The sequence below is a fragment of the Uloborus diversus genome, chromosome 1, assembly GCF_026930045.1.
Source record: "Uloborus diversus isolate 005 chromosome 1, Udiv.v.3.1, whole genome shotgun sequence".
Classification (NCBI taxonomy): domain Eukaryota; kingdom Metazoa; phylum Arthropoda; class Arachnida; order Araneae; family Uloboridae; genus Uloborus; species Uloborus diversus.
In genome coordinates, this window is record NC_072731.1 from 19084911 (window position 1) to 19100001 (window position 15091).

General features: G+C 33.0%; 1 protein-coding gene across 1 annotated transcript; it reads right to left on the bottom strand.

Annotated features, from left to right (window-relative positions):
- Positions 1–2075: 2075 nt before the first annotated feature.
- LOC129234466 (peroxisomal sarcosine oxidase-like) lies at positions 2076–13739 on the bottom strand. The gene is made up of 8 exons (XM_054868468.1): positions 13599–13739; positions 12739–12887; positions 9469–9691; positions 6749–6940; positions 5603–5743; positions 4933–5085; positions 3732–3807; positions 2076–2513 (listed from the first exon to the last, which is right to left on the bottom strand). The coding sequence occupies exons 1-8, from the start codon at positions 13698–13700 to the stop codon at positions 2335–2337; spliced, it is 1215 nt and encodes a 404-aa protein (XP_054724443.1). The 5' UTR covers positions 13701–13739; the 3' UTR covers positions 2076–2334.
- Between the last annotated feature and the right edge of the window lie 1352 nt (positions 13740–15091).

Consider the following 15091-nt stretch of genomic DNA (forward strand, 5'->3'; position numbering starts at 1 on the left):
ACCCGAAACAGGTGCACAGGATTATTATTTCAGGCTTGCGTGATCAAACGCTTTTCTCACTTTCATTTTTCACAAGAAGGTCAACATAAATTCCGTATCTTATTTTTGTTTATGCAGCGATTTTGGTTTCTGTATAATGTTTTGATTCCATTCGCGAATTAAAACAGATCGCTGGTGAAAACCGATTCATTTCTGCTCGTAAATGTATACAGTCGAACTTGTTTATCTCGAACCTGCCTGTCTGGAAAACCTCTCTATGTCATTTTTTATTTTCCCTGCACATCAAGTTTTAATTCAATGTTTTCCCCCATGTTTGTCAAGAATGATATTTTCTGAAAACCTGTATATCTCGAATTTCGACTAAAGTGCCTTTCTTGAATTCGATCCCCCAACGATCTTTATTAACTGGAATTTGGAGACAAAAAGCATTTTTCTTAATATTGGCAGTCACATAATCCTCCAGAATTAAAACTTCATGTACAAGAAGCAAGTTTTCCAGCAATTATATCCATTCGGAAACTGAGAGGAAAGGGGTATTGTTGATTAGTAAAATTGCTTCCAAAGTTTTACTTTTGAGTCATTGCTCCAATAACTTATTTTTAGAACATTTTTCAAAACCTCTGTATCTCGAAACCTTCATATCTCGAATTTTTCTTCTCTCCCATAAAATTTGAGATAAACAGGTTCGACTGTATAGGAATATATACTTCAAACTTAAAATTGGCCTTTTTTTCATGTGGCTGTTATTTCTGAACTATAATTTTGAATCTTTCTAACATTATACATTAAGAGGAAAGTTATCACATATTTTTAAAAATATTACATTTTAGTGCCAGTGGCGATCAAAATTAAACAAGGAAAATAACTTCCCCTTAAAAAACATTCTTTTAAGTAGTACACGAAATGTGTGCATTACTTTTCTCACAACATTGGTCTCAAACTACTTAACCCCTTCAGTCGGAATTATGAAATATTGGACCAAAAATGTTGATATTTGGTACACAGTGTACTATGGTAAAGGGTATCTTATAGACAAAATTTTGAGTTTGTAGGAGAAAAATTAAAAGAGTTATGGCACGTCCAATATTCCGGACTTATATTTTTGAAATCAATATTTCATATACAAAAACGATAAAATAAAAAAAACTTCATTATAAAATGTTCTACAAACAATTATAAAACATAATATAAGCGTTTGAAACGATTAATTAAATATTATATATTTTTAAAAAAATCAGGATAAAAACCTCGCTTTTCAGATGAAAATCCATGGTTGGAAAAATGAGCCACTCTCTATCTCTCAATCCTTATATGTCAGTGTTATCAATCCCAAAACGAAAAATTATTTCACAGATTATAATAAGCAGAATGTAAAGAGTCAACTACAAAAAAAATCAACTAATTAAATCAATTATTAAATGATTAGAAACTTTTTAAAGTGGTTGTCCGGTATACCGGACACCAGGTCTGAAGGGATTAAATTTGTTTTTAAAAGTTTGACCAACACGTTTTTATCAATTTAACTATTTTGCTCTCAACCCGACATCAAGACAACTCACTTACCAGAAATCACTACAAACTACTTTTTTTGTATCGAACTACTCGCTACTCTACTTTTTTTTTAAAAGAGTCGTGCGCTACACTACAAACTACTAAAAACTGTAGCTACTACATTAGCGTCGCTACTTGTAGCGCGCTACTTCCAATCACTGGTTTTGTATGATTTTAAAAAGTACTTAGATTATTTTTTCTTTGAAAGAGGGAGTTTTGACGGGCAGCTGACGATTGCTGAAATCATTATAGCAGGATGTTTTATTACTTCATGAAATATGCTTGGAGCTTAGGTAAAATTATGTGTGAACATGCACATTTTAATTAACGAAGCAGAATTTTTTTTTTTTTTTTCTCTCTGTTTCCGAGTGAGAAGAGAAATTTACATGTCCTTAAAGAGATTTTTTTAAACCTTATAGCACAAGGGTACAGCTAGTGTTTTTGTAAACAATCTCTAATAAATAACTGTTGAAGCTAAAAGTCATCACTCATAAACTAGACGAATATATTCAAATATTTGCAAACACAAAGTAAAATTTTATTTGAATAATTAAAATTTTGTACATATAAAATACGTCGAAACAATTGGAGGTAATTATCTTCAGTCAGACAACATTCTTGTGCTCATCGTCATTAAAACATTGTGGAAAATTATTGCCAGTTCATTGATTGTTTGTAAAACTATGTAAAATCTATTTTCATCAAAAGTCTTTAAAAATATTTCTCATCCGTGTCAAGAAACAACGCTTATTTCATCTGTTTCTTCACTTCACTTTCATTTCTTCAATTCAGGTTTTTGAAAGATAGTTCAAAATTTTCCTCAACCGCCATATCTCCATCTCCTTCCCCTTGTTTGTTGAATCGTGACAAACGGAAAACTGATATGTTCAGAAAAGGAGTGATTCCAATGGCCAGCTCGCTCAGGATTCTGCCGACGACGGGAGCAGTTTTGAAACCCGTACCTGGAAATTCAAAATAATATGTAATGAAATATTTTTCGGGAAAGAAAACAGAATTGCATAGCTGTCAGCATGAAAAACTGAGAATTCGGGAGACTTATGCATAACACTACGGAGACTTTTCATTTACAAATTTAAGAGCAAAAGGGATTTTTAAAATAAGTAGATATTACTTAAATTAAGCCTGCATAAGACCCGAAATTTGAAATAAAGATTACTATTTATTTATTTATTTATTTTATTTAATTAATTATTTATTTATTTATTTTATTTAATTATTTATTTATTTATTTATTTTATTTACTTATTTATTTATTTTCATTTATTTATTTACTTACTTTTTTTTCTTTATTTATGTTTATTTATTTATTTATTTTATTTATTTTGTTTATTTATTTGTATTTTTTATTTTATTTATTTTGTTTATTTATTTGTATTTTTTATTTTATTTATTTTGTTTATTTGTTTGTATTTTTTATTTTATTTTATTTTGATGTTTAAAAAAACAGAAGTCTAAAAGACTCACAAAAATATGTTTTAAAATAGGCATTAGTTGGTTTCCTCTTATAAGTATGTGATAATAAACTTTCCATGCAGCAGGTAAAAATTTAGGAAGTTAAGAGAAAAATCGATGTCCATCCCAACTGGTTCACCATATGAATTTTAAGACAGAGAAGAAAGAAAAATCATACATCATAAATTAATTGCTCATCATTTTTGAAGTCGTATGAGTCGGATGAGAAAAATGAAATCGACTAGCTTAGCTATTTTTAGTTGGAAAATTTGTAATTTATTTTTTGAAAAATTCACTGTGGATTCTTCTCAGTTGTGAAACGTTTCCACTACTCTTAGTCAATTTTTAATGTGGATCTGAATCCATAACATTTTAGAATAAGTCCTAAAAATTTAAAAGGCTTACAACTTTCTTTAAAGAGATTTTCTTTTTTTTTTTCATGAACATGAGAATACTTGTGACTCCTGTAGTAGAAGTCTCTGTTCAGTTTTAAAAGATTCTTTTCAATTTTTATTATAGATAGATCTAAATTAATAATATTTTCAAATAAATCATTGAAAAATAAGAAAGTTTGTAGTTTCCTTTTAAAAACGCTTTTTTTTTTCTAGAAAATGAGATTACTTGCGATCTTTGTGATAGAACTTTCTGTACACTTAGAATTTTTTACATTTACACTTATTAAAAATAATTTTTCAGAGAAAAGTTACCAGAAAATCCAGCTCCAATAACAATATTTTTATGCTTAGGCGCATGGTCCAAGATGAAAACTTCGTCTGGTGTCATCTACAGAATAAAGAAAACGAAAAAACGAGATTAACTTTATGAAGATTATAAAAGAGCTCAAAAAGGATTGTGCGTATAGCAATATATCTGATGAGTTGAAAGTAAAATTAGAATGAAACCTAAAACAGTAGCTAGTAGAATTAAATTCATGCTTAACCGCTCCGAATTATTTAATGTAAAATATTTTTTAAAAGCTCCGGGCTTTTACTGGAAAAGAGTCAGAACAAAGTTATTGCATGCATTAGCAAACAAAAATATTACGACTATAACTATGGGTCACGTTAAGCGTAAGAGCACACGCACCAACAAGTGCATTAAATTGAAACAGCTCTGAAGAGAAATGGCTCGCTGTTGCCACAAAATAACCCGAGGGGGGAAATGAACGAAACATAATGAATCAAAGCACAGCCGAAAAAAAGAATCCATTCAAAATTAAAGTATTGAGGAAGTTAAATGTGAATTAATGTAAAAAAAAAAAAAAACAGTGAACTCAGCTTTCTATTATGAGGTTCTTAGCAGTTATCACTCTAAGACCAATTACCTTATCAGGGTGCAGGTTAAATATTTCGTGGAAAACATTTTATTTGTTGTTTCTAAAAAACTCTTTCATAAAATCATCCAAATTGGCTATGACCAGCCTACTTGAGCCCACAACCTATTTCTGGTCGTCACATTTGTATTTGTATTTTTAGTAAACACTATCCCCCTTGGATCTCGCCATACGCTTCGAAATCTCGCTATATGCATTTGCACACTTTTTTCAGGAAGAAGTAAATATGTACCTCCTTTGAATTTTCTTAATTTGAAACTCTGCTTCTAATCTTAATACCTTATGTTTTATTTAGCACGACAAACAATATTTCACTTGCATTTCCACGTAGCGGGTTTAGATGCTCAGTTTTCTTTGTAAACACACAGGGCATTTTGAATATTTTAGTCACAGAATCACTGCATACATAGCAAACTTTAAGCACCAATCTGAAATGTGCAGTTTCTTCTGAATCAATGAGAAAATAAAAAAAAAATCAGATTTACTGCACTTGGAGGGTTTTGGTGGTACAAGAAGGCAGTTCTGGAAAATCGTTATTTATTTTTCTATGAAAAAATGGCGTTCAGAAGTCTTACTGTGTACATGCAGCGTTCGATGATGGAGGGTTCCGGCTCAGCGAGCGGGAAATGATCCTTGATGTACTGCTTCAGATAGTCCTCCCTTTCCTTGCTCAGTGGCGTCTTGTCTCTTTCGTCGGGGTCGCAAGGAACGCCTCTGTGAATGGCTATCTGTTAAAAAGAATTATAACCGTTGGCATTAATTTTCTGATAACCAACATTATATATATATATAGATATATATATATATATAAACTATATATATATATATATATATATATATATATATATATATATATATATATATATATATATAATTTTTTCTTAGAATTTGTTGCGCTATAATTCTTTTTTTCTTTAATATATTTGTTTTCTTTGCTAAAATCAAAATTATGGGGGGGGGGAGGATTGGAAAATGTTGGATTTTTTCCAAAGTCTTTCTTACCTACAAAATACTGTAAAAGCACTTATTTTTGCGTAAAGTCTGCCCATCCTTGGTTTAAGCTGTGACTAAGAAATATACAATCCATTCCAAAATGGAACTATCGAAGAGGTAAATAAGAAAACGACGAGCTCAAACTTCTACTGTGGGGCTTATAATCAATGATTTTTTCTCCCTTTTTATGTTGTTTGGCTATTCAAAAATTCGTACAAAAACTTTTTACTGAAAAAAAAAGAAAAATCTTACTTTTACTAGCCCTGGATACTCAAGCTGTGGCAAAGCAAAAACGTTCGGTTCATCAAAATCCATGAAAGATGGAAAACCTGAAGACACACTGTACGCTCCTTTTTTCTTCTCTTTCCAGTAATACACGGGCACCAAAACTGGCTGAAAAATTTCATGAGCACACTCGTGTTACTTATGACTAGCATTTGTGATAAAAGATTTTGCATTGCAACTAAAATACTATAACGATTAAATATGTTTAAAAGATTTTTCTATAATAGTAAATATTTCCACCACTTAAAAGCCTGACACTTAAACTGTGTAAAAACTTTTCTAAAACAGTATGTATTTTCACCATTCATGTTTAATAAAACTAAAATATTTTTCTAGATTTTTTTTTTTTAAATACATAAGTGAGATTGCAAGAATTTTTATAATAATACCTTTTTATCATTTAAATGTAATACATATAAGTGAAGTAAAAGCCTTTTTATAAAGATAAATATTTTCAAAATTTAAAATTATATCGTATAAATGTTATTCAAAATACTTTCATAACAGTAAAATTTTTGCTATACCTAAAAACAAGACGTTTTGATGAGAGTAAAAAATTGCTTTTATAATTGCTTTTAGCAATTCAAATTAGGAACTTTAAATAAAGTTCAAGTGTGCATTTAATAAAAAGTAAATAAATAAAATATTTTGAAATTATAACTCATAGATGAGCGAAAAGTTTTTATACGGATAAATACTTTACCTATTATAAGTTTTGACTTGTTAAACGTTTTATAACACACATTTTTATGATTTAAAGCTATGACGCATTAACAAAGTCAATAGCTAGTCTTTTTCTTTTTCTTTTCTTTTTCTTTTGAAATCAAAGATAAGTATTTTCAATGCCTAAAATTACGACACATAAATCAGGACAAAGATAATATAATTTTACAATAAATATTTGTTACGCACGTCTAATTTATATTTTTTAAATATTGAAAAGGTTTCATAATAAATGTTTTACAGCTTAAAATTGTGACGTGTAAATGCTATTTAAAGCAATTTTTTTACGAGAAATAGTTACATAACTTTAAATGATGGTGCATAGAAAGAAGCGAAAATTACCTTTTACTATGAATATGTACCACCCCTGAATTTCTACAAGATTCATACCTGAAGAGGTAGGGAGGGTATGATGTCTGGTGTCAACAGTTTCTTAGTCCAGGGTCCTGCACAGACGACCACAGACTTTGCGTGTACGTCTCCTTTCTGGGTTATGAGTTTCACGCTGTTGCTGCCTTCCGGTATGATCTTGACTACTTCACAGTTCTCCCACATAACTCCTCCCTTCTCGCGGTATAAACTCTGAAGAGAGAAAAAGATGATCGAATTTATTCATAACGGGTGAACTTTAGAGCAAATATACAGGGTGCGGAGAAAGTTCCCACAATTTTCTTAGATATTTCAATAGGCTGTAACTAAATATAATTCAACAAATTAACAAGTTAAAGCAATAAAAACTCTTAGTGGAAACAATAATAATAACATCAAACAAAAAAATTATAACAATTGTTCAAAATTGGCTCCTTGGGCTTCAATACATTTACGGAGCCGCAGTCTGAAATTGCCGACGATGCTCGCACACGTATCCACCGTTATCTCATTCCAGGCATTTTGCAGTAGTTGGACGACCACTCCATGAACGGTCGGCAGTCCCTCCAGTCTCCTTGTAGCGTTTCACAGCGTCATAGACTGTTTTACTCTTGAATCAAGTCGTTCGAATAATATCGGCTGTTTTCATTCCCTTTTTTTCATTACATTTTCACGATTCATAGCTCACTAACTCAATGAATTAACAAAAAACAAATGATTAAACCTCAAATACTTTTAATGCCAGTGGACAATATGTGCCAAATAAATCGCCAACATACGATTTTAACGCCCAAAAAACGTTTTAAACAAAATTGTGGGAACTTTCTCCGCACCCTGTACGAATGAGGCGGCGCATTGTAGTTTCTAAAAGCGGTAGAAATTAGAATACATATCTGTATATGCATGCAGATATGTGAAGAGAGCACGATATTATTAAAATATTAATGAACGTATTGGAATGATGCAGTGGCGCAACGAAGGTGGATTTTGGGGGTGAAAACACCCCCCAGAAGCATTGGTTTTAACATAAATTCAAATTATAATACAGTAGTTTATACATATGGAATGGCTGTTTTGATCAAAAAAGAAAAATCCCTCCAGAAGGTATTTTTGATCAAAAGACTCCCTCCAGAAAGTAATTCTGACTGCGCTAGTGCAATGACGCCAAAAATCTTCCCCTGCAGTGTTTAAACTTTAAATATCTGCATACAAAGAACAATATTAGGGAGAAACTAAAGAAAGAAATTTAAAGAAAGAATTTTTTTTAAGAACAAACTTTTCCTTCTTCTATTTCTGACATCGTTGTTTTCTTCAAGAAGTCATGGTTTTAAGGATTTAGTTTTCTTCTTACTTGTGAGTATTTTACATGAAAATACATGTGACACATAAAAACTTTATTTTACAAAGCTCAATAAACTAATAAAACATAGACAAAATATTTGACATGATTCCTTATTCATTTTCAATCAAACCTCTGTAACTGAAAAACATCCATAAATCTGTTTCAATTCATGAAAAAATTTCTGAAGATTTTTTTTTTTTTTTAGCTTTTTTCAATAAATATAAACCAGGAATAAATATGTATCTTGTTGATGATAATAGGCCAATAATGTCTGAAATCCGTTGCTCTCGAGTCAGCTTTTCGTACTAGTACCATTCTACCCCAAAATGCTGACTTTTCCTTTCAGGTATTCTATAAAAGACGAAATTTCATGCATTGCCAGAACACATATTGTGTGACTTTGAAAAATTAAATCTTAACCTTGACAAAGTTTACTTCTTTTTTTGGTAAGGATAAGGGTGATTGGCACTGAGTTGGGTATGGTTACTTCCGAAGCAGTTTTGCAAGTGTTTTACAACTTAAATCCACGCCAACAGCACGTCCCTTTTTCACTGAACTCGCCAAGAAGGAATCAACATTGTCAAGTTCAAGCTTCAGCTTACCAGAGCCACACTATAATATACTTACATACCCTTGGAAAATTAATGGAATCAAGTTAGGAATTTTTAATTTTCGAATTTTTTTAGGTTGTTCAATCTTTGTTGATAACTGCTGATTAGCCTACGAGTTGATCAGGCGCTATAACCTCACGTATTTTTATTTTTTTTTGTCATAAATATTGTGTTTTGTTTAAGTTGTATAAATGTCTACATATTTTTGCTGTTTTTCTCAATCCGGTCACTTTTTATCTTTTTGTTAGCCATGGATATTTTTCCACGGAAGAGGGAGGCCATTGTGACATTGAGTGAAAATCTGATTCCACAACAAAAGAAAAAAGATTTGTGCTTTGCTAAAAACAAGGTTTAGGGATCAAGAATTCAAAGAACAGTGCAAACTACTAGTTGACTCTATGCCCCGTAGAGTGAAAATGGTGCTGGACAAAAAGAGGGGGGGGGGCATACTAAGTGGTGATCTTGATTTTAAAATTAAATGATGTAAATAAAGGTGATTTTGTAAATAAAAAAAATTAGCTTGATTCCATTAAATCGTACAAGGGTTTATTTACGATGGAGACCAGGGCCTGATTACCGCACAGGCCTACTAGGCCTGGGCCTGGAGCCCCCTCTTTCTAAGGGACGCCAAATTACTCTAAGAATTAGGCATAGACATTACAACTACACAAAAAATAAACATATTTTTAAAATAATAGCCTTCATGGGGCCTCAAAATTATTGTGGGCCTTGGGTCTCACTTTTAGTTAGTCGGGTTCTGATGGAGACGGTTAAAAAGAGGAGCTAACCTGAATGGCCAGGAGAGCTTTGATAGCCAGGATGACTCCCCCGCTCTTGTCGATGAACGCTCTCGTGGTGTCGTTGTACTTGAGGGTCTCGGGGAATCGGCTGTTCACCTGCCCCGGTCTCAGGTCGTCCAGATGTTCCGGGAACAGCGTACGCATTTTCTTGTAGGCTTCGTTGTAGGAGCTGTTATCGGATTCGCAGCACACGGCCAGGTACCTAGCTTTCCTAGCAAGTCAAAGGGGCGATGAAGTGAGTAACGGGAAATGATAATTAAACCAGGGGTGCCCATCTCCCCTCCAGGAGCAGGGGCGCACCCCTCCATATACCACCAAGCTCCCCCCCCCCCCCCCAAAAAAAAAAATCCCTTACGACGACCTTCCCCCTAATAACTGGTGCAGTCTGTGCAATAACCCCCCCCCCCCCATAGGTTGGCATTCCTGATTAAACAATTTAAAATAATCTTTACTAGTAATAAAGCTCAAAGTCTATCTGTCTGGATATCTGCACATCTGGATCTCTGTCTGGATGTCTGTGATGCGCATAGCGCCTAGATCGTTCGGCCGATTTTCATGAAATTTGGCACAAAGGTAGTTTGTAGCATAGGGGTGTGCACCTCGAAGCGATTTTTCGAAAATTTAATTTTGTTCTTTCTTTCTATTCTAATTTTAAGAAAGTTTTACCGAGCAAATTATCACAACGTGGAAAAGTAAATTACGAAATTATCATAATGTGGAAAAGTAAATTACGAAATCATCATAACGTGGAACCGTAGCATTGGCAAGCAAATGAACATAGCAGATTGCAGATTGGCGGGAAAATTCGTCATCCATTATTTGTAAATATACAGGCGAACCAAATGACCTTTTAATTTTCAACTTCGGGCAAAGCCGTGCGGGTACCACTAGTAATGAATAGAAATGAAGATGATTCGAAAATGAAGACTTCGTACTGTCCTCTCTGAGTTTAGCAAATCGTCAACACAGTAAAAAACACTTCATGATCGTACCCCACAAAAGACTTTTAAAAACGAAGAACACAGAGAAAGAAGTTTTTTAAGCAGACTCGTCAATTATGAAACCGAAATAAATTATGGTTGAATAAATCATGATAGTACTAGATATTTTCAGAAAATAAACTAATGATACTGTAGTAACTGAAACGCACAAAGCTGTCTTTTAAAACCAGTTATTTGTTTCAAAAACAACTCTCAGTGAAAAAAACAAGAATATTTCTTCAATCGCCTACTCTTCAGGCTCACCGTTCTGTATCTTTTAGTTTATTGGAGACTGTCAGCAAAAAAAAAAAAAAATGTCTAAATAATAATAATTGAAATAAATACTGTGATAAATGCTGACTCATATTGATACGAAAATGTTGAACATTCATGCAGAACTTAAAACCTTAGTTCCAGCTGGTTCATTATCGAAGAAGTAAGAAAATTCTACGATAAACTTAACGGTAATAGAAAGAAATCGATTTGAATCAACTTTCCCCTCCTCAAAAGAAAACAAACTACAGTAGTATTTCTGTAAGGGACACCTCCAAATAAGGGACATCTCTATTTACGGAACTTTTTTTTTTGGTCCCAGCCCCTTTGAATTGGGACCTCCATGTATTTGCTTCTGAATAATGGACACTCTATTTAAGGGACAGTTACAGAGAAAAATTACAACAATTAATAAATAAATGCATCATATAAAGTATTGAATTGACTAAAATTTAAGAATCTAAAATTCAACTGATGAAAGTTTGATATTGGCGTTTACAAATATGATGTATTGTGAAATTGTTGCGAAATTTGCATGCATGTTTTATCCTCTTAGTGTTTTTTTTTTCTCAAGTAGGCTAACAGCCGAAGGATAATCCAAAGCCCATGAATAGCTTCGTGTAAAAAGCTTGAAATGTGAGCACTGATTGAAATTTATATCATGTTAAATTTTAAATTCCATGAAATCAATTAAGTTCATATACAGTCATGTTCAGTTATGGAATTACTTCAAAATAATTCCATGGAATATTTAAATGGATATTACAAAACTATACAGTTGCCAATTTTTTTATTAATTTTAATTATTAAAATGATAACATTTTAGGCTCAATTACTTTTGAATTTCAATTAGTATAAATCATTCTTAGCATTTTATCTTAAATGCTAATAGTGTATGTTAGTACAAAACTATACTGAGTAAATATACTTCATGCATCGTTTCATATACCTCCGAAGAAGGTACACTTCTATTTAAGGGACAAAATTTCCGGTCCCCTTAGTGTCCCTTATTGAGAGGTTCTACTGTAATTTTAATAAGAGGGTGAAGAAGTACCTGTACTCAGCTGCCTTGCAGTTTTTGAAATCTGACTTACCGAGTAAGAAAAACAATACGCTTCCGAAACCTCAGTTTGATGCATACAAAATTATTGTGCATGTAAAGTTTTTCCAGTTTTATCTTATTATTTTTTTTTTAAATTTTATTTCATCCAATCAAAAATAAGTATCTTTATTTCCTTTTATTATTTTGTTCCTTTAGCTATTCCTTTAACACTTATCAATTGATTTTCAATGTTTTCAAGGAATTTTATAAAAAAGTATCCCATTTCCTCAGTGTTATTACATGAAAGTGCTTAATTAGCACATTTTAAATTTACGATCATATCCGAGCCTAAGGTAAGTTGTTTTTTCTGCTTTGACACTGCACTGGCAGCGGAACGACTTCTACAGAGTTCGCTCATTGGCGCACCAAGGATTGTTTTTCTGCAGGAGAAGTGTCCTCTTTGCGTGACTTTCGTGCTTTATGTATTTTCAACTATCAGTTAATCTAAAAACAATATCAAATACGTATTCGACACATTTCAACGAACAATGTTTTATGTGTAGGAACATTTTAAATTCAAGGATTCTTTGTGTGTGGTTTTTTTTTTTTTTTTTCAATACGCAACTATTTACAAAATTGAGTCACAACAAAAGTACTCCTAATTTTTAACTTGTTGTCTGAACTGATAATCATTAAGTAAATTAATAAAGTACGAAAAGTTGTTACGCAATACTTTGCAAAAATACTCATTTAAAAAGGATAACATTGAAATTATAATCCTACATTCCGTAAGCAATACTTTTAATTAGGCTAGCAGTTCTTATGAAATAAGGCATACATAATTGTTTTAAGCTCTGTAAAAAGTAGGATAGCACCCCCTAGCGTTTTATATTGTACCTGCAACCGGGATGGAAAATAATGGTAAAAAAAAAATAAAGGACTTTGAAAGAATAATCAACTCACAACATGAGCTCCTTCCCCGTCTCCGTTTCCAACTGTTTCCACATTTTGATGGCGTAAGGCATCAGATCGCCGAAAAATTTCTCAGCATAACTCGTGCGGATAATACGACTTTGTCCATGAGAGCTGCCACGGCTGTTGGGCTCTGCGAACTGGGAATGGAAACATAACAGGAATCAATTATTTCGCTCAAAAAAACCCTGAATGATATGGACCGCCAAGTAGATAGCCAATAAGGTATAACAAAAGGTATATGCCTAAATACAATCAGGCAAAATACACTCATTTGTGTGTTACATACTATCTACAAAGGTTGTTTTTTTTTTCTTAGCATTCACGAATTGCTTATTGTTTTCACTCGACCTTTGAATGACGTCCGCGTCTTTTGATTTTTATTTTTCTATGCTTATAATGCAGGCGTCCATGTGCTACAAAAAGAATTAAACAAACGACCTTCTCGACTTTACACAAACCTTTTTACGCAAAAACGTGACGTCTTAAATTAAAGCTGTAGTTGCGATAAAAGTCATTAGTAGAAACAAGAAAGCATAGGACACGGACAGTCCACCATCCATTTCTCAATCCAACCGCTACGTGATTAGACACACTCATGTCAGTTGAGTCACAAAAGAGCAACTGCAACACTGAAAAACGGTCTAACTGAAACGTAGCACACTAGCCCAAGGGCGCCCATGTGCAAAATTTTAAGAAGGGGGGGCTCAGATATTTTCCCCATGGTTTATCAGGATATTTTCTCCATAGAAACCGATTTCAGTACAGATTAGAGTTATAAAAATTTGACATTTTCTATAACTTTTTTATTAATTGCCTTTTACCTAATACTTAAATGAAACGAACTTTACCTGATCCACAAGCAGAACATTTTTGCCCAATCTTTTTAAACACAGAGCTGTCCACGATCCAACAATCCCTGATCCAACCACAATGTGATCGAATTTACTCATAGCGGCAGAGTCAGAGAAAAGTACTCAACTCCAACACTGGAAAAAGTTGAATATGATCCAGTAGCACACCCTAGCCCCCTTAAATACCAAAAAATTATCAAACGTGTCATGACCTTGTTCAGCCGAGCACATGAAGTCATTATTGCATTTAGTAAATGTAATGATGACGATGGACTAATTTGCATTCGTCACATACAATTGCTATAAGAGTTAGTACAAATTTATTTTAGGCATAAGGACTAAGATCGATCAATGTATCATTCGTAACCGATTCGAAAACAAGACCTTCATTTTTATCGCGATCGCTTGAATCTGAAACTGATAACGCACTTACATCAGACTGAAAGCTTTCGTTTCTAAAAGAGGGAATTGTGCCTATCAGGAGGTGGAGGCTGATGGGGGGGAGGGGGCAAGATGATGATATGGTTCATGCTCATTATAACACTACAAAGTATGTCAAAAACTTAAATAGATATTCGGTATTCATTTTCAAAGAGGCCTAAGCCTATTAGACCGCTTTTAAAATAACTTTACAATAGGAAGTTATTGAGGGATTCTTCGAATTTTTGAAATAATAAGCCGTTCAAGTTAAGGGACATCACATCAAGGGTGGCAGATTTGCTAAAAAAAAGTTGCGAATAAATGTTTCTTAGCAAGAAAGAACTAACATCATACATAAAAAGGAAGAATCCCTGTCCCTTCCCGTCTGGAAGAAAAATAGTTTTTTTGCGCATTGAAAATGAATTCTCAAAGTACTAAACAACTTCGAAATTTCATATTCCACTCATACAGCAATAAATACGCACTTGAACAAAACAGAAATGGGTGATTATATTCAAAATGGACCTAAATTGTTCTTTTACCCACAATTTTGAATGTTTCATCTCTTAGCACGAAGACTTGACCATGGCTACCTGCAATCGGTTTGCCCTCACGCTCCTTTAAGGGCTGTCCAAGGGGGGGGGGGGAGTGTGTACAACAAGAACTTGCATTTTCTGCCACTTCCGTCATTTGGCGCTGACTTCCTAGGGTTCCGTGCGGGATTTAAAGAAATGGATACAGTAAAATAACCAATGTGTAAAGAATTGATTTGGAGGAGTAAAAATGTTTAAGTCTGGGTAGAGCATAATAACCATCAAAATACATTGCATAGTAATGTGTTCGCATTTATAATACATATAAAACAGTTAAAACGATTGTTTTTTAGTCATAACGCATGCAGTCTTTGAAACTACAATCACAAGAAACTTCCTTTAGGTTCTACTTTTTATGAACTTTGGGGAAAACTTTCTTTGTATTAAATTTGTCACATTATGCGAATCTAGAATCCTTTCAATCATGTAAGACAATATTTATGAATGAATAATTGTTCGAAATACATTTGTCCTCTT